This window comes from Falco rusticolus, chromosome 2 (genome assembly GCF_015220075.1).
Source record: "Falco rusticolus isolate bFalRus1 chromosome 2, bFalRus1.pri, whole genome shotgun sequence".
Lineage (NCBI taxonomy): Eukaryota > Metazoa > Chordata > Aves > Falconiformes > Falconidae > Falco > Falco rusticolus.
The window spans coordinates 8,138,198-8,155,589 of NC_051188.1; the positions used below are offsets into that span (position 1 = coordinate 8,138,198).

Sequence of the window (17,392 nt, forward strand, 5' to 3'; positions counted from 1 at the left end):
GATAGGAGAAAATAGCTGATGAAAACTGAGGAATGTAGATGAAGCTGATAAAGGCCCTACTGTGTGCTCTGTAGGAAAATCTGTGGGTCTGGGCCAGTGATCAGACAGCCCCAAACCTCTGCCATGCACACTCCAATGTTACTGCTGATCTCTGAGGCTCTTTCAGCATCGTTGTTGCACAAAGGATGCTGAGGCAGGTTCACGTGTGCAGATTTATTAGTGGGATCAGTAGCTGATGGCATACATCAGCTCTAAGAGGGAAAGTTACTTTTTGGGAAAAAAAAATTAAAAAGAACAGAGGAAAATTTGGGACAACATTGCCAAACACTGAATACACTTTCTAAATCCAGAGACAGCCTTCAGAAAGGAAAGGAAGACCTTCACTGCCCATGTGACTGCAGTGAGCCCAGCGAGGGCAAAACCCACGCTGGACCCCAGCACAGCTCTGCGAGACTGGATCTGTGAGCATCTCATCACAGAAACACAGACATTAGAGTGGAGAGAGGCTTGTTATTTAGCTCCTTTCCCTTCACAACCCCCTCCTCTCCCAGCACTGCAGTTATTCCCCACAGTACTTACTATTAGCAGATTTGTTTTAAATGTGAAAAATGATCTAGGCTTTTCCACTTCCCTTGGGGCAGATTATTCTACATCCAAATTGATTTCACTGTCAAGGAGATTTGCCCTTTCTTATTTTCACACTATTAATTTCAGTGTTTCTGCTTGAACAAATCCTTCCCACCCTCTTTGTCTACAACCTTCAGATACTTGCAAACGACCTTGGCTGTCACATACGCAAGGTTTTTACGTTGGCATTTCAATCCTGCTGACAATGGTGCAATGTAAATTACCACAGATGAGTACTCCCTTCGTACCTTGCACCAAGTTAAATACATGTTTGCAGAATTGGAAATACTGCTTTTACATGCTTTCTTGAAAGTCTATTAGTCTTTCTGTTCCCCTGGCAGTTTGTGTTGCTTTTAACTGTTGTTTTGTTAGGAATTAAAACTGCGTTGCTGGCTGACAAGTGGCATTACATCAGTCTTAAAAAAAAGATTAGTAAAATTTCACATTTATGAATACTAAGCAACACTACCCTTGTCTGTAGAAGCTAGACAGCATGGAGTTTTTAATCAGGCTTGTACTTTTCCATTTTGGATTTCCAAGATCCAAATCTCCCTGCAGCTTCATGGGAAAACTAAACAAGCAGAGTTATCTTCGCCTGAGCTTCTTCTCACCCAGTTTGTTCTCACTTATCAAAACAGATCATGGTGCAAAAATTCAATAAAGAATTACTATAGCCCAGGCTTGGGTTTTCTGGTTGGGGGGTTTTGGGGGGTTTTGTGTGTGTGTTGGGTTTTGGTTTTTTTTCACAAATACTTGCAGTATCTAAGAAAATGTAAGGTTGAACTTAACAGAATAAGGACATCCCCCTGCATTTCATAAAAAGACATAGAGAAGTTGGGAAGTGCTGCTTGCCAGTGTGGTCAGACTGAGAACGAAAGATATATCTCTTAAAGACTATACTGTGTGGTCACTATACAACCAGGCTTACAGTTGCCACTAACAACTTCTTAGCTTATCTTCTAAATGTCTGCATGGATGCCATAAAGAGATTTTTTTGTGTGTGAGCCAGTCCATGGCCAAGTTCGTGGCTGCACCAGGAATGCAAGAATGTCTCAGTAGCATTGGCTTTCTTCCAGACTTCGTCAAATCACTTAACCTGAGCACACTTTGTTATCTTTCTTAATAAAAGAAACTGCCATGGTTTCAGTGGTAGTATGCACCAGGTCATAGCCTTGACTTAGTCCCCCACAAAGTGGCTGTAAGGAGGACACTGCTATGGTCCCTGTATTGCAGATGGGACAGATGGCAGAAGATCCCACAGTGTGGTTTGACCCATGTTCCCTGGACCGTGCTGCCATGCTAACTGCAAAACCACTTTTCACATAAAGCACATATACTAACATAGGATTCTCTGCAGAAGTTTGTTCTGGAGACTTCATGTTCATCGTGCACTAGGAATTGCTAGGTGAAAAAGCCCACTGTAAAAGCAGAGAGGAGATACATATGTTTGGAAGGAGAAATAACACTGAGTATCTGTCACAGTCCGAAACTTTTCTTTCTGGTGTGAGTGTGACTTTTTGGTATGATGGGAGAGGTTTAGCATGTAGAGGTTTAATAGTGTTGGAGTGCCCAAACCTTTATTAAAGTGAGTGCTCTAACAGAGTGAAAGAATGTCCCTAACAGAAAAAAAAAGTGAATTAAATACAGAGAAAAGGATTGCAGGGACATAATGTTGATTATGAACTTTGTAGATTTTTGTAGAATCCTGTATAAGCGAGGCCTTTTCATTTAAGTTAGGCCAAAAGCAGGCATTAAAGGAGAATAATTAAAAAAAAAAAAAACAAAACCCACAAACAACCAAACACAGCATGACAGATGAGCAGCAGTAAAATAAATGAGTTTCTCATATACACTGCTAGACCAATCTCAGAACAAGACTGACATAGATGATCATGTAACATAAAAACCAGACCAAAGCTTAGCACAAACTTGCCTAAAAATACGTGATAAATGAAATTCATCTACACCCTGTATACAAGAATTTCACAGCCAGTGCTCTGGAACAGCTTTTTCTCAGGTGAAACACTGGTTCCCAGCTCATGACTGAGGATTAGCATCGGTTCAATGAAATACCAAAATAAAGCATTCCCAGTGTAGTTGGGAGTTTAATGGTCTTATGGTTTTTAGAGGATACAGTTGCTTTTAGAGCTTTTAGAGCATCAAAAGAAATCTTTACCCAACATATTAGGCTCTTCTGCAAAACGTTAAAGAGGGGAACCTCTACCAAGACCACAGCTGCACTGAACAGTGTGGGCTGGATCTGCTACATTGTGAAAAAAAACTGGGAAAGCTCAAAGTAAACAATTATATACTTGCCTATTGCAGTATGGTACAACGATCAAATTACTGGTATGCTATTCTTTGTGATGTTTACCACTATAAAGCAAATTTTGAAATTGGATGGTTTATTCAACATTACATGAAAATTTCCTTTTTAAAAAAATTATCCTATTAGCTGATGAGCAACATACATATGGCTGCTGCACCTAGGGAACAGCATTTAGAATACAAAAACAATATGACATAAAAAAATACCAAAGGAGGTTCTGAAGAAGAAACACATGGTGTCCTAATGTCTGTCACAACCAGGGAAGGTTGCTATGTGTAAGCCAGACTTGCATAACTGTGACATCTGGGGATACTTAGTCAAACAAGAGTGCACATCACAATTTTTTCTTGGTTTCTTCAAAACACAGTCTATCTCTAAGTAGAATCAAATAAGAAATCAATCCACGACATCGGTGAAAGTTTTTTCTCCCCTTTTTTTCTGAGAAATAAAAGATAAACTCTTTTATCACAGTTCAAGTGCTGTCAAGAGTAACCTCATTCTTCAGCCATCAAACAGTACTTGAAAATTTCATTTGCTTTTGAGTCTTAGGCACTATCCAGAGTTCCTCCTAATGCTGATTCCTAGGTTACTGGTAGCCTGTGTGAACAGCAGCAGTGAGGTATAAAAGGAATCTTTGGTACAGGTTTTTCCCTGTGACTGAAATGCCCAAGTTATTTGCCATTACAGGATTTTACAATATTCATAGCAAAGAAATTGTGACTTGTACAGGAATCCATTTTCAGGCATATTTTCACTGACTTTCAGAAACTTTGCCTGCACACTGCTGGATCCAGCCTAAGCCTGGAATCACAATTTCAGTTGCAGTTGCATGCAACTTTTGCATCAGGCTGAGAGATCTAGGCAAATACCTCTCCTTTATCCTACGGTTATTTCACAGCTCTCCTGCAGCACAGGGAGCCCCAGTGAAAACTGGCTCCAGACGATTTGACAGGTCTCAAAGTTTCCATTTTATAGAAACAAAATCTCTTGAAAACATACATCTGAAGTTTGCAGTTTAACCCTTACCACCATTCCTCACATGCATGATCCTGTCTTAAAAAACAAAATATCTATTCAGGGTTGGTCTCTGCTCTCCATCGACAGAACAAAATCTGGAATTAACACAGTGTGTCCGATAAAAACAGGGGTTTATTCTGCCTGAGTCTCCCGCTCCAGTCTTTGCCAACCTCCTTATCTCTATATGTTAGAGATATATATTGTGGTATCTGTCAGAAGCATTTCACTAGGTGTCTGCAGGATTTCATATCCTTAAGGTGGAGACCATCAGCCTGAGTTTAATTACATTTATATTGGATACAAAACCAAAATCAAGCCTCCTGTCTTTGGTTTCTTGTGAATCAACATGTACTTACTGGACAAGAAAATAAATACTTGGTAAGCCCATTCATTTAATACCAAGGACTAATTATTTTTATAAGTTTGCAGGATCGAACCCATTTTAGTGTTTATAATATTTTACAATTTCTTTATTTTAAATATTAACCCTCTTGCTATACTATGATTGTGTATATGGTCATTGACATAAATATACACATTGATTAATCTGTAAAAATATTAACACATGCATAAGCATACTTGCTTAGGGATATTAATAAGCTAAAAGTCAGCTTTATTTTAAGAAAAATGCTTTTTAATGGTGTAAAAGCAGTGACACAGTTGGACACAATAGTCACCTGCTATGAATTGCCAGTTTTTGATTGCCCAAATTGAAGTGGAACAATATTGTATTAAAAAGGCAATTCCAATACTTGGAATTGGAAAAGGAGAAAAAGTTTATAGAACACTAGATCTATCTACTTTGAAATATACTGTTAGATCATGCATAAGCTTGAAAAAAATACATGTTTTTCTGGTGAAAATGGACTTTCTGAAATTTTTGCTCTAGATTGTTGGGGGAAAAAATTGAAAAACATTGTTTGCCAGTGTTATTCATTGTATAATCTCTGTGAAACACAGCATATTTACTTGTTGATTTGATAACATTCTCTTTAATTCTAAAGTGAAAAGACATTTGGTAACGAAATGATTGTGGTTTTCAACCCCCTTTGTTTTTTGAGGTGCTATTGTGTATATGTATTTGTTTCCCTTTTAAAGTGCAATGCCTATAGTATTACTATGTCAAATTCAGATGAATCGTGATAAACAACATTTTCACAATGGGAAATGTTAACATGCTACATTCCTTTCTTTGGAAAAATAAAAGAAATGATCACAGAAAACACATTTTAATTTAATTATATCCTTTAGGTCATTATAGTGATGTAATGTGCATGTCAGTCCTCTTTTCATCCACAGATTACTTTAATCCTTCATGTGCAGTTGTTTTTTTTTTAACTCTGGCTTTCTTTCATATTTGCTTTGTTTTGAAATTGCATGCTGTCTGGATTATTTGTGCATGACCTCCAAATTAATTTTGCATTGAATGTTTACATACTCTGAGAGATTTTCATGGATCATTTATTCTACATGTGCATTTTTTCCTTTGTTTTCAGTTACTGAACTTTAAATATGCTTGAAATGTAAAAGTGGCATGAAACTTTTGTGACACAAGTAGGCAACTATTTTAATAGAGATTTTCAGTACCTAACTTCACATCTTTCAGAAATACCTATTCTAAACTATATTTTATGCTGTGCTTCCAACATGTAAAAAAAAAAAGTTATGTTCTGAAATTCTAAATATATCCCGTTTCAGAACTGGAGCCAAATACTGGTTATATTTCATTTGAGCAATGACAGACACTTGAGATTGGTCCTTAGAATGAGTTAAGAAGGTCTCTGCTCTCCTGGAGGTGATCACTTGCAAAGTCGTGTGTCTAGGCATTGCATAATTTCAGTATGGGAGACAGTGTAGATCATTGTCTGATGGACAACATAGATCACTTCAGATAAGCACCCTCTGGAAAAACAAGCTTCTCTCAATTGACTGCACAGAGACCCAAATTCCTCATTTAGTATCTGAATTAAATGCCCCAAGGAGACGTATCCTGCTCTTACACAGTACAGTGATATGAGCCCTTGTGGCTATAAGGTAAAAGGTTTTATCATGTAAAAAAGCCCAATTTCTTCCATGTTAATTCCCCATTTGAAGATTTAAAGCAATGTATGTTACCCAACATGCAATGAAATACTGCTTATCAGCAGAATTGCATCTCTAAATCACATAAAACTAAAAGCATATCCAGAGGAGCCTAATGAGTAAATGCACGTGTATAAAATAAATCAAAGTGTTTTTTTTAAATTATGGAGAAAAATAAAGCATGAAAACACACATAAGAAGTTGTCGATTAAAAGGCCAAATGAAATACTATGAAACCAGCAGCAGTTACCAGAAAAGAATATTTGATTTTAATTGGCATAGGGCTGAATTTGCATACCTACCACAAGCAAATCAAAGGCTTCCACTTTCCTATTTGCAGTCTATTCTTTTTCAGCCAGTTAATTAATTCTGTGCACAGTCTGCCACGATTAAAGATGAGTGGCTTGATCTCAAAGCATGCTGAGCCATCTGTAGCCTTTCATCTGAACAAGCCAAACACACTAGATTCCAAACAAGTAGCTGAAGATTGTGATTTGAGACCTCTGTAATCAAATCTATCCAGTCTCCAGGGGCTTTGCCTTCAACCTGCAGAACTCACCGCAACCACCTCTGGTTCTTTGCAGCCACTTGGTTTGGACTGATTTGAGTCACTACAGTTCTCTCCACTTTTACAAACTAGTTGTTTTGTCAGCATGAGTGTGACAACAATTAGACGTCCCTGTTTTTGCCCCATGCCTTTTCTCCTTCACAGTCATTCAATGACAAGCGTAAAAAGAACTTCATCTTTTCACGAAAATTCCCATTCTACAAGAGCAAGGAGCAGAGTGAGCAGGAAACAAGTGATCCAGAACGTAAGTAACCTCTTGGAGACGATGGCACATGCAGCAGCACAAAAAATGGGTGACACGCATGATACCAGTATCCCACACATCTAGGCAAATATCTGTTGTAGGCAGGCAGGAGAGGTATTACTACTGTGACCAATGTGTGACTGCAGTTTGGATCCAGCTGGTCCTTCCATCCCTGGAAACATCATCTTCAGAAGAAGAAAAGTGACCTTGACTTTTGGAAGAGCAAATGTGGCTCCTCAAAGTTGTTGTGGTACCTGTCATAAATCCAAACCTGTCTCTGATTAAATATTCCCTGATCAGAACTGGCTCAAAATCAGGCAAATGTGATTTCTTTCACCAGACTAAACTAAAGGACTATTTGTTAAAAGGTCTGCTCTAGTCTTTTTTGGCCTTTGACATTCTCCAAGTTGATTGCCATGGGCAGCTTCACTGACAGTTTAACAATTAAATGAAGCAACCATGCTAACAGCTTAAAGAAATAAATCAGATTTTGGAACGTGTACCTCCCCAGGCATTTATTGCTGGCTTAAATTGTATAGATAACCAGCGTTATTCAAAATATATGCTAGTTCCAAGCCCAAATAGTCACTTTTTTTCTTAATAATTCTCCTAAATTTATCTGGTGAGGATTGTTTCTGGAACTTTATCTGGTTGTTCCTTCTTCCTCACAGCTCCAAAAGCCATGTATCACGGGCACTCACTTTTTCATTGGCTGCATTCCCATCGAATATGGGTCTAAAGCTGTTTCAGAAAGAAAAAGCAGGGATCCAGATTGCTCAATCAACATGGTCAGTCATGGTAGTATCCATTTCAACTCCACTGACTTCTTCCTTCCTCTTCTGCGGCTGTTCTTCCTTTCTCATTGCTCTCTCTGGGGACTTCCGTGCAGGACATCCCCGGATTAGGTGACGACGGTTATGGAACAAAGACTCTGAGTAAGTTCCCAGGAATGGTCACTGTAAATCTTTTTTTGTTTTGTTTCGTTTTGGCTTCTGTTCCTTCTCTGAGGACCCTCCACTCCTAGCATGCACAAGATAGAGTTTTATTTGTTACCCAGCTGTGAATGCATTAAAAATGTTTCAATCGTTTTGTTCTGCATGACAATATTAAATAACATACAGTGTATCGAGCAGACACTTTCACTTCTTTTGTAATAACACCTTTTGTTTCTGACAGTATGTTATTGTTCCCATCATGGCAATTCTGTAGAGTAGCATATGTAGAACTCGTTTCGCTGCCTAGAATGTTCTTTTCAGCAACAATCCCTCCCTCTCCATCTAAAGGGAAAGTTAAACATTTTAACTTGATCACATCCCGAGGAGATCAATAGAAAAATTATTTTATGCTGTTGCTTCTGCATTTTCAGCTTTTTGCATGGGAGTGTTTGTTACTTTGCTGGATTTTAGATTAGTATTTGTTATTAATGAAAGAAGTCATTTGCAGGCTAGAGAAGACCATGCCTTTTCCCAAGCTAATTTTGGACCCATTTCACCATTAGCATCCTATTCTCTGTCATGCAACCTTAATCAATTTCTTCTTCTGATGCAGCAATCCTGCCACAAGACTTGGCATTGCAGAATGTGTAATGTGTCAGCTAATTGTTCAGAAACGATTTTGCTTCCTTGAAAGTTAGACCAGAAAAATTGTATAGAGTGAAATATTTGCAGCTGATTTCTATATAAATAGCTACATTATATTCTGTACCCAGAGCTAAATAATTTAAACAAAACGCCATTTGCATGTGTTTGGCTGCTTCTTCCTCAGTTCTTACTCTTTTTCTTAAGCACCTGGTAATTGGAGCAAAATGTGTGTGAATGTTAACATTGCATCACCTACTGTTTTGTATGTGATTTTTAATTGCAGGAGTGCACATCCCTGCACACAATTTTAGAGGTTATTCTGTTTCTGTCTGATTTGTTGAAGTGATATTTTAATGGTTTAACTTTAAGCCATAGAGTAGCTCACAATTTAAAGATGAAAGCTTCATCTCTTGTATGAAGAACAGTTCTTCAAGACTTGTTTTATCAGTGATAGACAGCAAATGTGGCGGCCTCCTGAATTCTAACCATTGTGCTACTTTAAGTGTCATAGCAGCTCATTAGCAACAAATGCAGATCCTTCCCTGCTAAAGAGAATACTTCTGATCTGATAACTCTCCTGAATGTCCATGTCCTTACAAAGACAAATCTCCATAATATCCAAACATTTGGAAGGAGATAACTGAATTCTGCAAATTTCTAAGGGAAAAGTAACACAGGGGTATTATATTATATAGGCTCTAGTTTCTCTGTTAATATTGCACCTAGCTTTCAGTTACTGACATACCTCTAGACATTCCCACTCATCCAAATTTCACTACTATTCAAGTCAAATGCGCTTTTTGATGACAGTTCTTTCTATGAAATATATTTATTCTTGTTTAATATGGTTCTTCATGGTCCTGTATAGACTATTAGTTTGAGACAGTCCTCGTTAACTTGCTACAAAATGTCTGAAAGTCATACTGTTTTCTTCAAAATGTAAGGTGGGTTTTCTAAAGCTTCTTACTAAGCCCAAAATCAGACTTCCTCACTACTATTTTTATCAGATATCATCCCCTCTTATTTGTGCTGCTCCAGTAACCCCACCAGTCCCACTCCACAAACCCTAAGCCATTAGATTGGTACATCAGGGAAATGCAGCACCTTGCAGAGAAGAGGTGGTCTTGGCACTGTTCCCATAGTCATCCTTCATGATATCCATGCAAGGTCTACTCTGGGTTTATCCCAGGGGATACTTGGCTTTTATGAGTTCCTTCTTTTACTGGGAATGTTTAGAGGCAGTTGCAGGTGAGTGTTGTCAGTCACTCACAGCCTAATCTGCCCACTTGTTTAATGCCAAATATTGGACTGATTTGTCATGAGGTGACTTATTTGTACCCATTGTCCCTTTAAACCACCATGTCTTTCTCCTTAACCCAGGGTGGCTCCCCACTGTACAGCCTTTACACCATTGGCTTCTAAATTTCCTGGGCCAGCTGAAAAGTTTCAACTGTCAAATGATCTTTCAGGTGCAAAGAAATCAGGATTTCTACTAGAGATAATATGAAAACCACTGTTTAATGTGGTTCTGCAGACCTCCTGAAGACCATATCGCATGGTATGACTGACCATAAACAGTCTGCTGGCTATTGTTTGGGAAGAGCTACTTCACACGGTATAGGTTGCATCTTCCTTTAAAGAATATAATAGAAACAGGACAGCAGATTTGCCAGACAACAAGCCTGACCCATCGTAGTAGTTCTTATATCCCTATTCACCCATCCAGACTGGTCTGGTAAAGGTTTTCATACGCTAGTTCAAATCCTGAGGCTACACAATATCTGAAAAAAGATTTATTCCATTTTTTTTCCTTAGTTTTGTCATAGGCTTTGTCTTCTTTTTTTGAACAGGGTAAAATACACACAGTTACAAGACTTGATATCAAAACCATTTTCATGTTAATTTGTTAACCATTCGGGGTAGTGCATAGTGATTAAAGACGGCCACAGGTCAGAAGTTTAACAGGGACAGTTCCCATGCGTTAATGACACATGTTACTGATAGCACAGAATAATATGAGCAGACACTCAGGTTTCATGAAATTACTCAAGATGTCCAATGAGATGCAAATGGACCATAATATACTTTGAAGTTATGTGAGATGCCCTTAACTGTCTCATCAAGAAGAGACATGGCCTTTCCATGACACATATCACTAGCTAGTACACAGAATCTCTGAGATGCCACAAGAGAGAAAGCTTTCATTTTACCTGTGTAAATTATCAGTGTAAATTACCTGTGTAAATAGAGTTTTCAGGTGATGTCACTGCATAGTTTTTATTTCCTTTCTGCACAACTACCTTTGCATGATTGTGGCAGTTCTTTTAAGTTTCTGCAGCTCTGTGGTGCTTGGTTATGTTCTTTAATTTGCTGTACTGTTCTTGCAGAACATGTTTCTTCTAATGCCAGCGATAGTGAAAGTAGCTACAGTAAGTTACTGCTTTCATTAGAGTCCTTTTACTTTGCATTGCTTGTTTTGTTTGTTTCTTTTATTTTGTTTCTGTCCTTGCTACTCCTTTGTTAATGTTATAAAGACAGTTGGAGCAAATGGCTTGGAATTCAAATTTACAACCACATTTCAAGTACAAAGCTACGAAAGAAAACTGGCAACCTTTATAAGAGAACGGAGGAAGGTTGTTATTTGGGATGTATTCTGGGACATAAAACCAAACCTGGTTTTGGGTAGCCTGTGAAAGTCAGGATTATTTGGTTTAGTCACAAGACGTTTATTTCAGCAGGGAGAGGGCAGTTTCTTGATGATCTTTTGAGAGTAAAATTACACATAGATGTAGTCAAATCTACACAAGACATCCTCTTTACAAGGTCGCAATTTTTACTTCCATTTCTGCATGCCTGTATGAAGGGCTAAGAAATAGTAAAAAAATTTTTGTTGGGCCCTTAATTTTGGCAGTATGGGTTTCCTAATGCATACTGAAGTCCTCAAAAAAAGGTAAGGTAGACCTTCTCCCCTTAAGCATTGCCACTGACTGTCACCAATTACCTGTAAGTGGAGGTCCCAACCCTGCAACCTGATTTGGTTAGAATTAGACTCCATATGATCATATATCCAAGGGATTGTACTTTCTGGGTAATTATTACTAATACCCCAAATTTAAACCAATATAGCTATTTTTCTGGAACTGTTGAAAAGAAAAAAAAAAAAAGGCATTAAATAAATGACTGGAAATGTAATAAACGGAAATTAAAATGATAGATTGCTTGTTAAATCACCCCGTTGTTTAACTTTTTCAAGCCATTTGCTTAGCACATGAGTTTTCCACCAGTCACTCAGCACTTGTGCTAAGCACCCACATACATTCAGGTAATCATTGGTATAATACCTCATATTTACTAGTCGTGATACAATGCATAGCAATTGAGCTCTGTTAATAAATGCCAGTTTGTTTCAGTAAAACAGCTAATCTTATGCAATTCAGGAATGGTAAATTAGTTTGTATGCTCTAGTATTGCAAAGGTTTCCTTGGAAAGCAATTGCCAGAGTCACAAGAAAACAGTAGGCGCTCTTGAACTGCCAAAATCCAATTCTGAACCACTTCATTTTTAATGTGTCCTCTACTTAGAAGGATAGGAGGACTTTGTGTTTGAAATATAAGATGTTCTTTTCCCAGACTGACTTCACAATCACGAATGAGTCAATAGGTTAAATTTTCACAAGTCTGCATGAGTCAAATCTCTTCCAGTTGCATTTATTTCAGGGTGAGCTCAGGGTAAAAATCCAGAGGAGAATCTAGGCTGGTGGCTGAGCACATCCCATGCCTGATGAACTGTCCCAAACAGGAGGCTTAACAGGGGTGCCCAGTTGTAACCAAACATCTGAGGGAGGTCCACAAAAACTAGTTCCCAAATTTCATCATCAGACAGACCAGACAGCCAGTTCCTCATTAGCTGTGCAATAGCTTGAAAGAAAGTGTATGTTTTGAGTGCAAGATAGGGGATAGAAATTATTTGAGGAAGGTAGGTAGGACATAGACACTTGGAAGAAACAATGTTGGGGTAACAACTGCCCATGGCAGGCACTCTCCTTCCAGAGTGATTTCCATCTGGGCAAGCTCCTGTCTCACCCCAGAAGCATCCAGCCTGCATGCTGTTGGCAGGAGCTTCCCACACATTACTGGTATGTCCAGCAACTGCTGCCTAATGGAGAAGACACAGGCAGGGCTCCTTTCTCTGGCCATTGGGGAGCTATGCCACTCAGCAGCAGAGGAAGCCAGTCTTAGGTTATGCCAAGTGAAAGTGGATTCAAAATCCAGCAGCTGGTGCCCAACAGGCTTAATTTCATTTGCTAAGGGTTCATCAGTGTGTGGTGACATGACATTTGAGGACATAACCTTGGGCAACTAGCAACTGTGGTTACCAGCTGGAAATGAGTGTTTCAGATGGCCACAATGGCATATCAACTCACACTTGACTGTGTGCTCAGTTACTGCATGGCCGTAATATATCAGCATATCTCCTGTGGGGACTTAAAGCCCTCCTGAATCCAGCTGGCTGCTCTCTGATCTCCAGGCTACACTGTGGCAAAAGTGCATCCCATCACACAGTCATTGCAGCAAATCTCCCCTAGAAAGGTCTTGACTTGAGAACAAAGAATCGGACAGAGTGAGAGGCAGTTGGTCAGATAAAGCAGTCAAGAAATCGTGAGGGAATGGAGGTAAGAGAGATGAGGCTTGTCATGAAGAAGTTATTTCACTGGAGTTCTGACCTTGTGGGTCTGTTGACAGAGGTCACCGCGAACCTATCAATGTCCTTCATGTGGGAAGAGTAATTATCAGACCTAAACCGCGAACATTTCCTAAAGATGTATTCCTCACTGCCTTCTAATTTATTTATTCCTAATGAAAGGAAAAAAACAATAGGTGCTCAGGGTAAAGCTTATTCTTTGTAGAATGAGACAGCATATTATTATTATTTCTGCTTTTCTTGTTTGCATCTGGGTAGCTGGGAATGGGGCCCAACATCAGTCACTGCCACAGACGGAGTCTGTTTGAACTCCATTTGGAAACAGCCATGTTGCAAAGCTGTTCTTCCTCACGATCTAGTGCCACTTTGAGGAGAATTTGCGTGTTCGTGTAAGGCACTGCAAGTTATTTTACCAGGCCACCATGTGTGTTGCCTTGCAAACTCACCTAGCCCTCAGTCTGCACTGGTGAAACGGGGCATACTGTGAGGAGGAAAAAAAAATGAAGCTGAAAAATTCATGGAGAGCGAACAGAAAACTGCTGGAGAGCTCAAGGGTTTTGCACGGGGTTCTTGACCTGTTCCAGTGCCTCCTCTTCTCTTCTCTTCTCTTCTCTTCCTCTTTCTCTCTCTTCTATTCTCTTCTCTCTTCTCTTCTCTTCTCTTCTCTGTCTCTTCTCCTTCTCCTTCTCTTCCTCTTCTCTTCTCTTCTCTCTCTTCTCTTCTCTCTCTTCTCTTCTCTTCTCTTCTTCCTTCTTTCTGCAGCAAATGAACAGGAAGAAAGGGTTTTGGTCCCCACTGCTTTCTGAATTGTAGGAAGTTAGGAAAGAGTGGCTTGGAAACCTGCCAGCAGAGAAGGACCTGGGGGTGCTGGTTGATGGCCAGCTGAACATGAGCCCCCAGTGTGCCCAGGTGGCCACGGCGGCCAGCAGCGCCCTGGCCAGTGTCAGCAGCAGCGTGGCCAGCAGGGCCAGGCAGTGCCCGTCCCCCTGTGCTGGGCACTGGTGCGGCCGCACCTCAAATCCTGTGTTCAAGTGTTGGGCCTCTCACCACAAAAGGGATGTAGACGGGCTGGAGCGTGTCCAGAGATGGGCACTGGGGCTGGGGAAGGGTCTGGAGCACAGGTCTGATGGGGAGCAGCTGAGGGAAGTGGGGGTGTTCAGCCTGGAGAGGAGAAGACTCAGGGGGGACCTTATCGCTCTCTACAGCTGCCTGACAGGGGCTGTGGGCAGGTGGGGGTCGGTCTCTTCTCCCAGTAACAAGCAACAGGACAGGAGGAAACAGCCTCAAGTTGTGCCAGGGGAGGTTTAGATTGGATAGTAGGAAAAAATTCTTCACCAAAAGGATTGCCAAACATTGGAACAGGCTGCCCAGGGAAGCAGCTGAGCCCCCATCCCTCGAGGTATTTAAAAGACGTGTGGATGTGGTACATAGGGACATGGTTTAGTGGTGGACTCGGCAGTGTTAGGTTAATGGTTGAATTTGAAGATCTTAAAGGTCTTTTCCAACCTGAATCATTCTATGATCCTATGAAATCAGCGATTCACACCTTGGCCAGCACAAAGAAAAGTACGTGGGTAAGAAATGCCTGACAAGTGCCATGTGTTCTCCTGCAGACGTTCTTATTTGTCCCTATAAAAACAGGCCAGTTGGACTCCAGGGTAAGGTCTTCTGCATTTTTTCTAGTGGGTCTCTGGCAATTGTTTCAACATGTTTCTCTAACTTTTGCTTCTCATGATGAGTATTTATTGAAAAGTAGCTATTGGTGAAATCTGTACTATTTGATCATTCCTAGAACCATTCCAAACCACGGGTACAGCTACACAAAGTGTTGTTGAAGGCTTCTGAGAGCTGTCCAGGCTGTGCCCTGGACAGTGATCAACAAAGGGGTTACAAATTGGTTGGGCTTTTTCTAGGAGATATTCTGATGCATTCATACTTATTTAGAAAAATATATTGCTTAAGAATTTGAGTATTGCCAGAAGTATTGCTTATGTCTTGGGCTTGAGGGTTAAAAAATCAACTTCTTGACAGAGGTCAGATACTTTTTATTTCAAAATAGTAATGTAATCGAAAGTCCTCCTATGTAGTCTCAAGAGAAAAATTTTTGGACCACTTCTTAGCAACAAGGGTGTTGCAGATAGTAAACCTGATTTCTTCTGCCAGTGCTCTCAACACTGAGCTGCTAACAAGCAAAAGTGCTGGACCCAACAGTGGGAGTTTATTTATCCCAGCATATAATCTTCAGCTCCATTAACTTCAGGGGGAACCACAAACACATTTGACAGCAGAATCTGGCCCTTTATTTAAAAATTAAAAGGTATTTTTGAGCCAGGAACAAATGCTGATCTGATCTAAAAGGTGCTGAGCTACCACACAGCCACTGCTGCATCACACTGGCCACGCTAATATGAAGGCTGTAATGATGTTAGTTGATTTGCATTTGTTCTCAGCAGTAAAACCAAATTTGCAGAGTGGTATATAAAGTCCTGATCCCACAGCAAGTTGTTCTTTTTGTGATAAGGATATTTACAGCCAACTTCGACTTATCCCTGAACCAGCTAATCAAACCATGATTGAAAGTTTATTTTGAGTTCTGTGATTTAAACTGTCCTGATTTCCTTTTCAAAACAAACTTGTAAGAACACATTTTTTTTTTCCCGTGGACTCATCAGGTTTTATTTTGCGAGACATGATTTTCATAATGGCCGTGAATTTCAAGTCTCTCTACTGCATATGTATTGTAATGCTCTTCCACGTGGTTCAGTAAGGGTTTTTACAGCTGTCATCAAAATTACACATCTGTTTAGCCTAATTGCATAACTGGTTGATTGCACCAATTACCTAGAGAGGCAATATAGGCCTAAAAGTTAAAAATAAGGAAAACTGTTAGAAACAAAAATGTTTACCCTCTGTCACCAAGTCACCCTTGTAGTGAGATTTTTCAGACAGAATAAGTTTAAGGAGTCCTGATTATTGTGTTAGGCCACTGATTAATTAGGGCGCACACATTGCCTCTTGCACTCCCCAAGGATTACTGTATTATTCAGGCACGCTCAAACTGGCACAAGTATTGGTCTCATTTCATGCCCTCACAAGCTGTATTGATCTTAAACACACGGTGTTGATACACCACTTTTCAGTCACAAGTTCATTTTCAGACTACTGATGATCTTCTCATGTATCGGATTTCCAGCCTTTCATAGTTATCAACATATTTCAAAAAATCATGTGTTTACTTGCATAAGCAGAGGTCCAGGAAAGGGATTTTGAGCCAACTAGAGGCTCGGATATTGACTGCCCAGTGCAGTCTGTGCAGATGAAACAAAACAAGAAATTAATTTCTCCAAGATCTTGCCAAGTACAACTAGGTAATCCATACATTAGCCCAAAACCTAAATGGATGGTGACAGAAAAGTAGGTTTCCTTTGATTTTAGATCCAGATAAGCAACAAAATTCAGGCAAAAGCTCAAAAATAAAATTTGTCTCATCTACATCTATTTTACATGTGTATTGATGATAACCACCACTATTAGTCCAGAAAACCTAACGAAACCCAAAATTCTCTTTGATTTTTCTAAAATAAAAAACTTTTAGCTGTCTTCATAAGTACTACTTTTTTGTTGTTCACTGCTTTAAATCCCTTTACATGCATTTTTCATTCACATCCCTCTAATAAAATGCCACAATCCACAGATCCCCACTGCATAAGATGTTTGATGGGGTGGGTGATGAGAGCTCCCAGCAGCTCTCCTGCCCTGTTACTCACATGCCAGGCGCAGTTGCACTGGCGCTCTGGAAGCTCTGGATGCTCTGGCAAGACAGTAGGAAACCAGACCTTTCTATGGCTGACATGAAAAATGCCTGATATCTACCAGGTCTACACTGAAACTGGTTTTGAGTCTTTCACAGATTCTCTGCCATCTGATGAGAAAGGGAAAACAGAGGCAACGCCTTACGCCCATTGTAGGGCTACCTCTCTGAAATACCATAAAATCCTTTAAAAAGAGGAAATTATTTGTCCTTATGAAACTCATCTGACTGTGCAGGACCTCTCTGCCCAGTTTATAGAGGCTGAGTTATAACAAACTCTGGGTTATTCTTCTCTTCCCAAGCATGAGAAATCACTAACAGGCAAACCAAGAGCAAAGGGAAGCAGAGCCCCAGCAATCCAGGGAAAGTGAAACCTCTCCAATAAGTATATCCCATTTAGGAAAGATTCCTTTTTTCTTTCTTCTTTTTCTTT

General features: G+C 39.8%; 1 protein-coding gene across 22 annotated transcripts in view; it reads left to right on the forward strand.

Moving 5' to 3' along the window:
- DLG2 (discs large MAGUK scaffold protein 2) overlaps positions 1-17,392 on the forward strand; it is a 1,049,324-nt gene that overhangs the window by 1,013,901 nt on the left and 18,031 nt on the right. For 11 of the 22 annotated variants that reach the window (XM_037377334.1, XM_037377356.1, XM_037377333.1 and 8 more), the window contains 2 exons: positions 6,768-6,867; positions 10,835-10,876. In XM_037377334.1, coding sequence (XP_037233231.1) covers positions 6,768-6,867; positions 10,835-10,876 — 142 coding nt within the window. Of the gene's footprint in view, positions 1-6,767; positions 6,868-7,756; positions 7,803-10,834; positions 10,877-17,392 lie in introns of all 22 variants that reach the window. The other 11 variants (XM_037377337.1, XM_037377340.1, XM_037377351.1 and 8 more) reach the window with 3 other exon arrangements.